Raw genomic sequence first — 14,310 nt, 5'->3', positions numbered from 1 at the left:
TACTCCATGTCTCTTAACATAAGGAATTTGCTAGCTTTGTTAACAGTACTAATGTCAATATAATTTGCTTATATTTACACAAATACTTAACTGGGCCATCAAAAGATGCAGTGTTAAGAGTAGATTCTCTTTGTAGAGTGAAAAACAAACACCAAAAAACCCCTTTAAAGTGGACAGACAACCTACACCCCACAGTGCTGCCGGTCTACCCCATGGAGCACTACCGCCTCGTTCGTAAGTTAGGTGACACTTTCATGCATTAGTTCAGTCCACAAAATGTTTGCCTGTTAAGGCAACTATGGAAAAGATTTACAGCCCCAATTCCTAAAACTGGTTGCATACAACCACGATTACCATTCAATAGCCCAAATTACTAAACTGCTTGTGTGCATGCATCTTCAAAGTTGTTTCTAAACTTTTGTAAATTGTGGCATAGGACTTGAGCTTTCTGTAGCACACTTAACTACAGGAGTTTAATGCAGTGCTTTAATGAAGCTTATAACACATTTTTGCATTTACTGTATGAAGCTTCTCAAATCAGCAGTATGTCCAGCCATTTAGGTTTCATGTATACTAGAGATGAAAGATGGAACCTTGCAGGTATACTTATCCTAATCACACATTAATAAACCCATGGTTGAAATTAGTTTGCATTGATGCCAAAAGAGGCAGCATAGCCATTTACATACAATGGTTTCCTGTTCTCACAGTAAAAACGTGTATCCTTCTCCCAAGCATGCACCAGAGTAGAGAGCCTGACTGCTTTGATAAGCTTATAATTTTGTAGAAATTTTTTCAGATGTTAGTCCAACACCTAAACGGTGTGTTCACTAGAACTACATTGTGCAACTCTTAGAGGTTACAAGTTTAGAAAGGCAGTGGGTACAACTATACATTTAATTCTGTGCTCAATCTGTTCCCAATACATTTTGGTTCATGCTGTGGTCCAGCCACTGCATGACAATATATTGAACATACAGAGACCTAATCTCTAAGCACAGTACAGTGACCAGACAGACACCAACAGTAGTCACACCCAATGTCTTTGAAATAGACTCCCATCCCCCACCAGATATACTGGCCACTGTGGCCATGCATGAAAACACTTGCTTTATTAGAGGTGTGTGCTTTTATTACATTTCTTGCCTGATAAAAGTATCATATGGGAAATTAGAATTGCCCATATGATACTAGTCACTTGAGCAAAATGTATGGGTAGAATCACATTCCCTCAACAAGTTACATTTTCAGACTTTCCCTAAACTTGCAGAAGTGAATTAAGCTGAAAGTAGATGAGAATTACAAACCCAGAAGGAAGTTTTCAAAACAATACTTGTTGGGGGCACTGGCCCACAGTTGAACACTTAAATAGTAGCTCCACTTAAAGAATTTCTAACAGCTTTTCCTGTTTGCCATTTCAGGAAAATAGCTGGATGGTGTAGCCAGAGAGTAGTCCCATTTCAACTAACCCTAATGAAATGACAAATTTAAAAAAACAAAAACCACTAAACAGACCAGCATTTACCAGTTTCACTCAACCGTTTAGACCAGTTTATTTTGTTACTTTGGGGATTTAAACTGTGCTGCATAAGTCAAAATTAATATTTTCCAGAACAAAAATACAGCATTAAAACCCCACAATGCAGACTTTCAAAGTAGCTGTGAGAAATTGGTTTTATTAAAAACAGTATGTCAATTCATTTAAACTGAATGACTAGAGACATGGTGTTTAAAAACCAAACTTAATATAACCAAAGAAAAAAAAAAAAAATACATTAAACACCACACTATTAAAGGCCTGCAACTAAAAGCCAGCCTTTAGAACAATTCACTGTTACTAAAATGTATTTACCAAAAGACTGAACAAATGTGGGAATGTGACTAGACAAAATAAGGAATTACGCATTGCGATCTAAGCGCACGTCAATTTCTCTGCCATTGATTTTTATTCCATTCATTAATCTGCATGCCTTCTCCGCTGTCTCTGGGGAGTCAAATCTTACAGTTCCACAGCCTTTAGATTTGCCATTCTCCATTTTTATCTCAGCAAACATTACACGACCTGTAGAAAAATTAAACCGTTAGATACATCAATACAAATTGCTGTCAAAACAGATTTCAGGGAATTAGTCTAGAAATTTAAAGCAAGGACCTACAAGAAAGCATTTTCTTAACTACAACTTGGGCCATCTACTGAACCGGAAAGAAGGTGAGCTTATGGAGTTAAAGAATTTTATTTATTTATTTTGTAATTTAGAACTGGCCCAATTTGTCTGTGTTAAAGGCCAGTGATGAACAGGCAGCCATCCAAGCCATCACCTGTGGCCCTCCAGGTCCTTCCTGCTTTTATGTCACAGTTGTTTAAAATGTCTGCCAACATGTTATTACAGATAAGTGTCTGATTAAATGTATTGTTTTAACTTGTTACTGAAATTAAGGGAAATGTGAGGCACTTTTGAAGGTTAGAGGGCAGCACTCTGTCCCCACCTACCCAAAGTGCATCAGGTTTCCTGTAATTGGTATAGGCATCTGCACTGGAGAAGAAAAATAAGAAAAGATTTTAAGTTAGGGACACGCAGGCTGATAAAAATAAAAGCTGTGCAGACAAGGGCTTAGTCAAGGAAAATTGGGAAGGGAGTAGATAAAAGGAGTGTTTAGTTTGTAATAAAAATATCAACTGTGAAAATATAAAAAAATTCTATGAACCTAGGAGTTATTTACTGTAACTCTGGTTAAGTTATGGGATGCTTTACTAATTCACTAAATTTAAAAACAGGTTGGATGCCTTTATTATAAGAAATGGTAGCATTATGGAAGTTAGATTGCACACTAACATGCAATATTCTATACTAGTCTGAAACTTCATCAAAACAAAGTGATTAACGTGAACTAAGCCAATGATAGTATTAAAATGCAGATGCTTCACACCACTGAACGAATTTAACTTACCACACTGACTAAATTTCTCTTTCAGTTTTTGCCAGGTTAAGTCAAATGGGAGCTAAAACGGGAGAAAAAAAAAAAAAGTATAACAATTAGAAATTGAATGTAACCTTGTAAATCATACCAAATTATGTAGAAGATGGAATGCTTACATTTCTAGCAAATATTTGACATCCTTTATTTCCCCGTTCTCGTAAGCCGCTTCCTAACTGGGTTGAACCAAAACCTCCAAATCCTCTGTCCATGTCCATTGTTCTGTCTAAGCCACCTCCAATGCGATCAAAGCTGGAGCTCATTCTGTCCATTCCAAGGCCCATACTCATGCTATTTACAGCACTCATTCCACTGCCTAAGACAAAAGAAAAAGAAGCTGTAAAGGATTGAAGCATTGGTCTCATTATTTTACTAAACACAACACATAAAACTTACTCATGCCAGATCCTAACGGACCAAGTGAAGAAGAGCCCATGCCGCCAAAACTTCCAACCATGGCACTACCTAGAGAGGAATGGTGGGGGGATTACAATATGAGTAACCAAGCTGACAACTCAAACCACAACTGGTGCCTGAATTCGTCCCTAATTAGTAGCATAGTAACATGCATTTACAAGCATTCGCAGTTCAAACTTCACAAGGAAAGTGCAGACACTGATCAATGTGTCAATTTTGGGGTGAGAACATTTAAACTATAAAGGGAGTAGTTTGAATTGCCTGATTACATGGGTTATTCTAAGTTGCCTAGAACTTCAACCAAGATCTACAACTGACCATTTCATAGTCATACACAACAGGTCAGCGGTTTATAAAAAAAAAAAAAAAAAAAAATGATAACCACATGCTAAGACAGCCAAATCTTAACTAATAAATGGACTGGATGTGTTACAATAAGAATGAAGAGGGGAGGACATGCCCAATCACCTGGGCTCCAGCAGGTACCCAACTCCACATGCAGGACATTACTACACAAGCCATATCATCAGAGCAGTAAGGGGATAACTGTTGATCTCCTTTCTGATTTCTCAGTGAGAAAAGCAAAAAAGTGAATAGGCAAGGTATAAGGGAGGAGTAAGACTTAGTCACTCAAGAGTGCAAGTGGTGACACCCTCTACAGTCCAACAAATCTGTACCAAAACATGAATTTGCTTCATTTAAATGTGCCATAATGAAACATGTGTTGCTGTATTTTGGGGCTGAATATGGATAAGTTCACTTCTACTACCCAATTTACTTTGGGAATTCACACAAAGGTTAATTGGCGTTTGACTAAACTGGGCATAACGTGTTGTGTTTGTGTCTGCAGCAGTGAATGGAACCTTTAGCCAAAACAATTACAGTATCAACTTACTCATTCCTCCAAATGAATCTCCAAAGCCACGGCTTAAGCCAATATCACTGCGAGCAAAGTCTCTGTCCATGCTGCTTCCCATTCCTCCTCTGTACATGTCTAAATGGAAGGACAGTCTGCATTAGAGGAAAGGGACTGTGAGCACATAAGTACGAGTAGTCTAGGTCTTTGGCCAGCTTACCTCCCATGCTGCTTGCCATGCTTCCCATGCCTGCCATGCTGCTTGACATGCCTCCTCCACTCATGCCAGAGCCTAAACTGCCTCTGAAGTCATCCACACCACCCATTCCTACGTAAAGGGAAACATTTAGCAAAGGGGAAAAACAAAATAAACACAGAAATGTGGGGTCTATGTATGAACTTAAATCTGCACTTCTAGGCATAATACTTGTGCAAGCATTTGTAGAAAAAGTAACTGGTCATTTTAACAAAGCTTCATTTATTGTCTCATAAGGTTGCAGTTTATTGCAATTTGAAATTAGTAGGATTACTTTACAGCTTTATACATAGACCCTGCCATACCTGACATTCGGCTAACGCCACTAAATCCTGACATGTTACTTATTCCATCCATGCCACCAAATCCACTTGCGGCTGTAAAAAAAAAACAACAACAAATACAGAACATAATTGTACCTTTACTTCCCACCACAAAAAAAAAAAAAAAAAAAAACCTCGAAAAGATAAGTTACAAAAATAATTCCTTACCACCCATTCTACTCATTCCACCAAAGCCAGGACCATCCATACCTTGAATGGAAAAACACATTGTTTACTATTTATTGTCAGATGCCAACAACCTGATCTGTGATGTTTGTCTATACTTGCCTGATGGACCCATGTTGCCCATTCCACTACCCATTCCTATTTGTGTCGCATTGATTGGCTGTCCTCCTGGTCCAAGCCCCATTCCAATACCACCAAGGCCACCTAAAATTATAAAGATCCATAGAGCCATAATTAGTTGATGTCCACCCAAACACTTTGTTAACCCAAAACACAGAAGCAATATTCGCAACCCAATGGCCTTCCCACTGCCTCTTCAAGTGCTTGTTTAGATAAGCATTTTGCCAGAATGTGCTCATGCCACATTCTGGGCAGATTACTTAAGTAAACTGCGCTGTAAAATACATAGGCACCAGGATTCAAAGATTCAAGTGCCTGTTCACACTTGCAGCAATACAAACCACAGGTCAGTATTTAAAAACATTGGTTTATACTCAATCTTGCGTAAAAGAGTATGAGTATTAACCAGAGTAGATGTGCAGGTACTGGGACCAATGAGGCCGATGCCTACGTGATTTTCAGAGATGTTTGCTGACACCATGTTGAACGCAGCATCCACCCTAACAGCTAATTATCTTGTGGTTGCCAATTGCATGTGAAATGTTAAGTTGGTACCCGTAAGAAGCACCAAGTTTGTTATGTGAAAGAAATGAGTGCATTTTCAAAAAAAAAAAAAAAAGTTAAAAAGTTTAGCCTAGCCTGAGACAGACTTACAAGTTATTTTAACACTACATATTCAATTAACATGAGAACTGTGACAATGTCTGACTAGCTACATCTTCAATGAAACACTTCGTGCTATTTGTACCCATTACGCTAAAACACAGTTCTCAAATATGGGTTTCCTATTGGTCAATAAAATGTGGTGCATTATCTTCATTCCAAACATGAGACAAATATTAATTTTTATATTTAATTTTGATACATCTCATTTAACATAACTGACTACTTTCTAAATGATAGCATTCTCAAACTGGCTGGAAATAATCCTTTAGTCTGCCAACAGGTACAAATACTGCTGCACCTGCCTATCTGGCCATCAAAAACATATGAAGCAACAAACCACATCTTCTAGCCACCGTATTACATCTAAACCTCTTGTACTTACGAGGTAATTGAGGTGCTTTTTCCATGGCATGGAAGTCATCTGGAGGGATAGATTTATCATCCTGGCACAAAGAAAATACAACACAACTAGTCAAGTACTAAAAGCAATTATAAACGTTTCACACTCCACGTAGGAAGCCAGTTTACATAGTTCACTTACCATTTTTACATGCATAGGACGATCAAACAAAAATTGCCCATTGAACATAGCTAGAAGAACACTTAAGGAAAACCAACGTAACAATGTGAATTAAGCTAGTTTTATAGGACATTCAAAAGGACAATAGCGGCCAAACAAAATTAAGCTACATACATTGAAACATTATATGTATCTTAATTATATTCACTGCTGAAAAGGTTATGTCCACCCTTGTAGAAATAATCAGACCAAGTGTGACTCATCTGTCTTCCATAAACATTTCAAGGTAAAAAAACACTTAAATGGCCCGTTTTCCACTTTCAGATACCCAAGAAAATGTTAAACATAAATCCTAGCACCCATTTCCTATAACTGGACTTTCACCTTACAATTTGCAGTATCCAACATAAACATAGACCACCAAAAAGAGGTTTGGAAACTCAAAATAGCTCTACATCATACGCACAAAACAATAAAATGTCTAGTCACAGCAATGCCTTTACTCCTCTACAGCAATACCCACTTAAAGGATTTAAAGTCAGCCCATCACTCCACTTTCACACCTAAACACTCCTGTTATTTTCCAAAGCTTCTCGACAAAAGGATACAGATTGCTTGTACTGATTCAATAGCTTGTTCAAATGTGACTGTGCCCATTCCACGACTTTTGCCATCTTTGTCTTCCTTAATATCGGCTCTCTTTACATTACCAGCCATGCTGAAAACTTCCTTCAGTTTTTTCCATCCGACTTTAAAGTCAAGCTGTAAAAAGAAACATTCAATTATCCTTAGTGCTGCTGCTTTATCTCCCGTGCAGCCAAAGAAACGTAAATATATAGGAAGCATAGTGTAGTCGGCCAATATCTCATCAGCTTATTAAAATTTAGTCATCAATCATTATGATCATTTAATAGCATGTGGCCCACAGCCATATAAAACATAAGGATGAGTAAACATTAACAAACATAATAGCAAAACATGGGAGTGGCACTGCAAACACAAGTCAAAAGATACAAGCAAAAGTTAACAGAGAATTCATACCAAACAATATATGGAAGAGAGTGGCTTGTTTCTGAGCATAATTAATGCAGACTGGGTTTGATGTCATTTAGACCATATTGGCCCTAAATTAGCCATCCATTTGCTGCATATATAGGCATTAGTTCAAGATCTGAATTTCTAGTTCTTTTGCCTATACAAACATAAATGGACATCATAAAATATCTAATGAGAAGGGATCATGGGCATCCAACAAATATTCAGTGGTCAGCTGAAGTAAATGAATCTAAATAATTTGTAGCCGTTAGAAAGCAGCCATCATCACATTTGTGGGGGCTGGACATATACTACCAATAGCAGGAGTACAATGAACATTAAGTTTGCTGCTTCAAAAATCTTTACAAAAAAAAAGTTGAAAACTGGCACACAGGTACTTTCAACTTTATAAAACACAGCTTAACTGTTTAAAACCTACATTAGCAACAAAGACTGTTGTCCCAAGTCGTCCAGCTCTCAATGCGCTGATTATTTCAGGGGGGATGTTAGGATTGTTAACGATTGAAGGTGGGAGATTCATGATTCCAGGACCCATTTCAGTGTTATGACCCCCAGGAAAGGGGCCTCCAGTACGTTGCAGAACTCTTCGTGCATGCTCTCCCTCTGGATCCTACAAAATAAATTGCATCTGGTTTATTTCTGGAACACATTAGATACTTTACAAATCTAATTTATTGAATAACTATTATATATGGCTTTGGCAATAGCAGCACCCTTTCTGAGCTCAATGCAGGATTATGCAAGGAACTCTAAATAAGATTGATGTATTATCCTTGTTTCATATAGAGGTTAGGTCAACACTGGTCTTATTGAACATACACTGCGATTTACTCAGTCTTACAGCCTGCGGCTTTATCTTTCCCTTCAATTTCATCATGACACTGCCCGTCTCATGAAGCCTGGTCCTCACTTAAACAATCACAAGTGGAACAGGCCACCACCTGCAACAAGACCACCACTTCTCTCTTGCGTATTGCAATGAGCACTAAAATGATTTGAATGGCTACAGTTTGTTATATTCCTAAACACCTCAAAACCAGGGACATCCTCATCAAGCAGAAGTTGAACATCAAATACAAATGACAGATATAACATCAGCTGCTGATCGATTTGTTCTAACTGGGAACATTACATTAGAAAATGTCACTTTATCTTGTTCAGTTAAAAAGCAGCCATGAAAGTGCTTACCGCTTTGATGTTAAGGGGTCTTCCATTTAAATCGTGCTTATTCATAACATCTAAAGCCTTTGTTACAAATTCCATATCTTTAAACTCCACAACACTGTAAGATAGTTAACAGTTAGATATGCAAAATAAAAAATGGACAGTATACAAAAAAAATATTTAACAAAACACTTACCCACAGCCCTACATCCATGAGGTCACATGAAAAAATATAAAATAAAAAAATGAAATAACACAATTAGTATATGTAATATAGAAGTTACTATATTAGAGTCTTGGCCATTCACATTTACAAAAATTTAGACATTCTGTTTTAGATTTATGCAAACATTAAACTTAATTACATTTTTTAAATCTGAATTAAAAATACAGACTGTGTAAGAACAACTTACAGTATTTACCACCACAAATACGTGGATAAAATAGTAAAAGTTCCAAAAGTAACAGATGAACCTGGGATACAGATTACAGTCTTCCTTCACCGTGCCTTAGGACTCATTTTTCTCATTAGAAAAATGTAAGCCATAACCAATTTATTCAGTTTCAATTTAAAAGTCTAGCTCAAGGATTCAAAACGTTCACAGCACTGACAGTTACGCAGCCCTGCAAGCCACAACAGTTATTTCAAAATAATATTCGACAAATTCAGGACCATCCCAGTAATACTGTCAGATTTGCCAGTGAATTTTAGCAAAGAACAAGTTAAAAAGGACCAGTATTCAGAACCTTACAGACGTCTGCATTGAGTTTTTAGCAGCAAACTTACAAGAATTGAGCAAGCAAATGTTTGGTAACAATGGAAATGCAGTTAGTCACTTTCAACCTCATGTAATTTGGATGAAGAGTAGCAGGCTGAGCCTTGGAACATTCATACTGCAGTACAGTATAAGAAAATGAAACTTACTTTCCAAAATACTTGTACAGTTTTACGGAAAACTGCTGAGGGACTTTACACCTCAAGCAGCTGGTTGCCCACGGCACTTACCCTTGATTTTCCTTCAGCATCCTTAAAGAGCTCCACGTATGTAACCTCACCAACTACATAAGACATACAAAGGGAAAATACCAAGAGACAAAGCATTTAACACCGGTAACTTTCTTAACTGTGCCCTGTGCACAGCTCTACAAAACAAATGGCCTATTATTCACCAACAATCAAACACAGAACCAACATACCAATGGCTACATCATTTAGCTAGTTTTCAGAATTGTAAAGCAGCAAGAGCGATACAAACTACCAGATTTTACACCTCGTTACTGGATGTAATATTTTGATATGATATAGTTGGTGAACAAATGCAGAGGTGGAACTAGTCCCTTAAGACAACTAGTTATAAAAATAAATAAAATCATCATTATAACGTTAAAATAAAGTGTCATCCAACTCACAACAGCTGTTTTAAGGTGACTTTCTACCTGAATGTCTTCAAAGGTAAAATTGTCTTAAGATACAAATTAACAATTCAATGGTTTCACAGCAAGCTACAAGCAAGGAAATACAGTAAATAAAACCAATCAAATAGTCATGTCACCTTACAACAGAGACACCAAAGACAATTACAAATATTAAAATGTTTAACAAGCTACCATGACACCAAGTTTTATATTTTAGGCTTTAGCAATTGCCAGAGAAAACCTTGTATTGCCGAATAAATTCCCCAGCCCAATTTTGTAATATTGGATATTAAGCCAATTTCACAACTGCAACAGGCACTAAACAAAAACTGCAAGACAACAGTCTTTGGCATTAGAAACAATATCACCAAAATTACCAGTTGCAATATCACTGTAGTGCAAAGAGTGTAGTGCTATTTTGCTTTAAAATAGCAGTTATGTATCCATTCATTTCACTGTTATGTTATTGGCCTGTTCTCTCAAAAGTAACTGCAATACATAACATAAGTTAGCATGCAAATACCTTTTTTGGTTAATTGGCATCTTGACTAATGACAGGGTACCAATGAAATACTTTACCTGTGTCAACCTAAAAATACTGCATTAAGACACTGGAAGCAGTAATGTAAAAGTGATGGCTAAGGAATGTGCATTTATAAAAGTGCCAATGTTTACCTTTCTCTCTCATGAGGTCTTTGATGGCCTGCCACTTCATATCATATGGAATATTGCTGATGAACACCCTATTCCGACTCTGACCCTTCTTTTCCCCAGAGGGCAATTTCTCTTTTCCATATGGGTGGAATCGGTTTCCCTTCCTGTTCCCAGCAGATTTTTCTTTAAATGAGGATTTGTCATCTTTATTGGACTCTTCATTCTCTCTATAGAAGAAAAGGTAAAAAATACATTGGCAATAAGTATACAGTATTGGGGAGAGGGGGCAGGTGGCATAATGTGTCACACGCCTAGGACCTATTAAGTGAATAACCCCTGGCGCTGCAATGAAGTCACTAATAGAAACAACCTGCATTATAACGAATACATTTGCTCTAGTAGTAAATACTATAACGGGCAACACCTTATAGACAAAGCAAGATCCTGGATATTTATACAGTAAGCACTATACACTCCAGACATTAGTAACATTGAACAGGTTACCCGTACACATTTGACGACATCTCAAAACTACTAACACATCTAATTTTGTTATTTTAGCACACACGCGCTATATATATATATATATATATATATATATATATATATATATATATATATATATATATATATATTACACACACACCTGGCAATACTTTTTATTAAAGCACATTTTCCAATCCTATATTTCAACTCCGATAGTTAAAGTGAACTGTGTAGCTAATGTTTCCCAACTAATTACACCTCTACATCACCAGTATATTTGTGTAAGTTTAATTTCACATAAAGCTACTACTACAAGGCCATGGTCAATTAATTAATGAAGTCCATACACAAGTTTTAGTCAACTATTTATATACCACAGTAGATCAAGTAAATGTACCACCTGATATACCTTAAAGGACAATTCTACCTTCAATAAAGCTTTCAGTTCATTAAATAACCACCCCCATGGACTGCTTACAGTGTGCTCACTTTGCCCTTAGCAACAAGAGCAATTCGACTCCCTGCTAAAAACTCCACTAAAACACATTATAGAAAACGCACATCTCTCATTCATGGACACTGAAAAAAACTTTAATTCATGCACTTATGTCCCACATTGACTATTACAATATCATCCTTACTGGTCTTCTCAGACTCACACCTACAATCTATTTGCACACAGCAGCTAGATCCCTTTTCCTTGTAAATCACTCTTCTGCTGCTGATCTGTTAGGTCTACAATGTTTGTCTGTTGTTCACCGGATCCAACCCAAAATACTACTGACAAAAAAGGCCATCAACAAAACTGCACAAACTTTCATCTCTACACCTCAGTCCTTCACAAGATCTGCGTCTCATCCACACTCATTAAATGGTCCCAATCCCGGTAACAGGACTTGTCGGACAGAACCAACTTTGTAATTCCCTCCCTCAAGACTTTCGACTAGTCTTCAAGTGTTCTAAGAAAACTTGAGGCTAGCTTATCAAATCCCTCAACCACTATCTTAACCTCCTAGGGTACTCCTGTTACCACCCTTTACATCATGTACAGCTGAGTTAATCTATTTGGCTGGGTCAGTAATTATCCCACCTGTTTCTACAGACAGAAATCCTAAAAACATGAACTGGATATGGCCCTTGAGGACAGGTTTGCCCACCCCTGGTGTATACATAAGACTTGTATGTGTTTTTTCTATACTCAATCAACCCTTTGACCCCTGGACCACACTGAGCACTTTCCAACTTTGCGGGACCAAGACGCAATTTTTTTTGCACTTAACCTCATGTGTAGAACCACTATGGTCCAATAGATTTAAAGCAGGGCCCTATTTCTGCTCTGTCAGTAATACCCAGTCTAGACATTCACATTTTGATTTAACCCATTTTCCATATGCATATAGCAATCAAGACTACTGTATGATCACCATAGCGAGGAACTTAAACAAAATGAACCTTTGATGCTGTAGAATAAGCCTTTGAACACAATATATAAATTGTATTGATCAATTAAAAAGGCTTCCACACTCAAACTTACAGGGTAGAAAAGCTGCATTGGACACATGCAGTTTATCAGCTTCCGGACAACCCTGCAAAGAGGTCATTTTACTTGAATTCATACAGACTGCAAGCCCAGAGACAGTGGTATCAGTAAGAGAGCCAGTCATGGCACCTGTATCATCAATGGAATGAGAAACTTCATTTTCATTTTTCTCAAGAAAAGAATGAAAAAGTTTATTCTCTTGTCCTCAAACTTGCACTTACAATATACCCAGATTAAATGTATAGATTGGTCACAAATGAATTAAACAGATATCCATTGCGGTTTACAACTAATAAAAAAATGCAAAATAAATAGACACTAACAGCTACCATAGTGTGTAATCATAGAGGAACGCAGATGGACCCTGGGGTAAGTGAGATTACCCCCACACTCCTCAGAGCACACATGTAGGGTGATCACTATTGCTAAACAAAGGAAAGAAGCAGCGCGTTGGTAATTAGACTATGAGCAGGACCTGGGAGCGGTGTAATACAGAGATAGGTGTAATACAACAGTGTAAGACCGGCATCCGGGCACTCACTGATCCGGGGCATAAAGGCTAATTACAATAACGGCTAATGGCGCCCAGTCAGTCGGGCCTACACGATGAGCGCAGGCCCAGGCGGCCCGCGGGACCACGTTACTGCCGGCTGAGGGGTGCGGATGGGGAGCTAGACAAGGCGTGTGCACCCTCCATAACGCCGAGCCACCATGGAAACCTCGTTCTTCCTCCCCCTCCTCCCACCGGCGGCCATTTCCTGCGCTGCTATCGGCACTTACTTCTTCACGCCGTTGGAGTTACTCTCCTCGGCCATACTGGCGTCGCACTGGTCGTCGCACACACTGTTGTTATCGCTGCCATTGTTGTTCAGAGCGTCCTGGGAGTCTTGCTGGTCAAGGTCCGCCATCCTTGGTACTACAGAGCTTCCTCACACCACAACCGACCACGAAGGGAAATTTCAAAAGGCCGCAACGCCTCTTCTTCACCAAGTGCGTAATCAAAGCCAGTTCTCGCGAGAAGACACGCCCCGCCCACGTTGTTTGCGCCTCACGCAACTTTATTGTCCACTAACGGAGCGCACACTGTAGGAGACAATACATGTGAATAGGTTTCTGAGGGAACCTTTGTTCTCTATGAGGAACGCGGCACACCTTGTTTTGTAATGGAGGTAGTTCAACAGCACTTCTCAGTTCTTCTCCCCCCACACACTGCCTGTTGTGGAGAAAAGGAGGCAGCCTGCAATGGGCAGGGCAAATAGATAACACTTTTGGTTACATTATTTAATGGTGGTTTCAAATAAGCATTTAAGAATGAGGAGAGTTGAGCTCTCTCAACTGAACCAATACCAAACTGGAATATGTTTTATTAACTAAAAGCCATTATTTATGACCAGTGTATTTGTTGCAAGGCTGAAATTGGTTTGTGATTGCTTATTCATATATATATATATATATATATATATGTGTGTAACCCCCTGTCACTGTGTGTAGTGTGGGGTGCAAAGGGTACACAGTGCACCTCCTTCTCAAGCCCTGGCTAGCTGATGGGCATGGGTGTAAATGATCAGGGGGTCCCTGCACATGCAGGTGTTTCTTTGTAGTTAGTGGGACACAGGTAATGTCACTTTGGTGCAGTGTAATAGAAGTCACAATAATTTGGGCGCCAGACCATCT

General features: G+C 38.4%; 1 protein-coding gene across 1 annotated transcript; it reads right to left on the bottom strand.

The window, feature by feature from the left end:
- Nucleotides 1–1,520: 1,520 nt before the first annotated feature.
- Nucleotides 1,521–13,656, bottom strand: MYEF2 (myelin expression factor 2). The gene is given in 17 exon segments (XM_075207981.1): nucleotides 1,521–2,062; nucleotides 2,950–3,001; nucleotides 3,096–3,292; nucleotides 3,373–3,441; nucleotides 4,289–4,387; nucleotides 4,470–4,577; nucleotides 4,811–4,882; nucleotides 4,997–5,218; nucleotides 6,183–6,243; nucleotides 6,342–6,391; nucleotides 6,929–7,082; nucleotides 7,795–7,986; nucleotides 8,565–8,658; nucleotides 8,737–8,744; nucleotides 9,547–9,599; nucleotides 10,632–10,837; nucleotides 13,417–13,656. Coding segments are annotated over 17 exon segments (1,929 nt in total). The 5' UTR covers nucleotides 13,545–13,656; the 3' UTR covers nucleotides 1,521–1,898.
- Between the last annotated feature and the right edge of the window lie 654 nt (nucleotides 13,657–14,310).

The sequence above is a fragment of the Mixophyes fleayi genome, chromosome 4 (assembly GCF_038048845.1).
Source record: "Mixophyes fleayi isolate aMixFle1 chromosome 4, aMixFle1.hap1, whole genome shotgun sequence".
NCBI lineage: Eukaryota > Metazoa > Chordata > Amphibia > Anura > Limnodynastidae > Mixophyes > Mixophyes fleayi.
The sequence above is the reverse complement of the archived record's forward strand: the minus strand, read 5'-3'. Positions and strand labels throughout refer to the sequence as shown.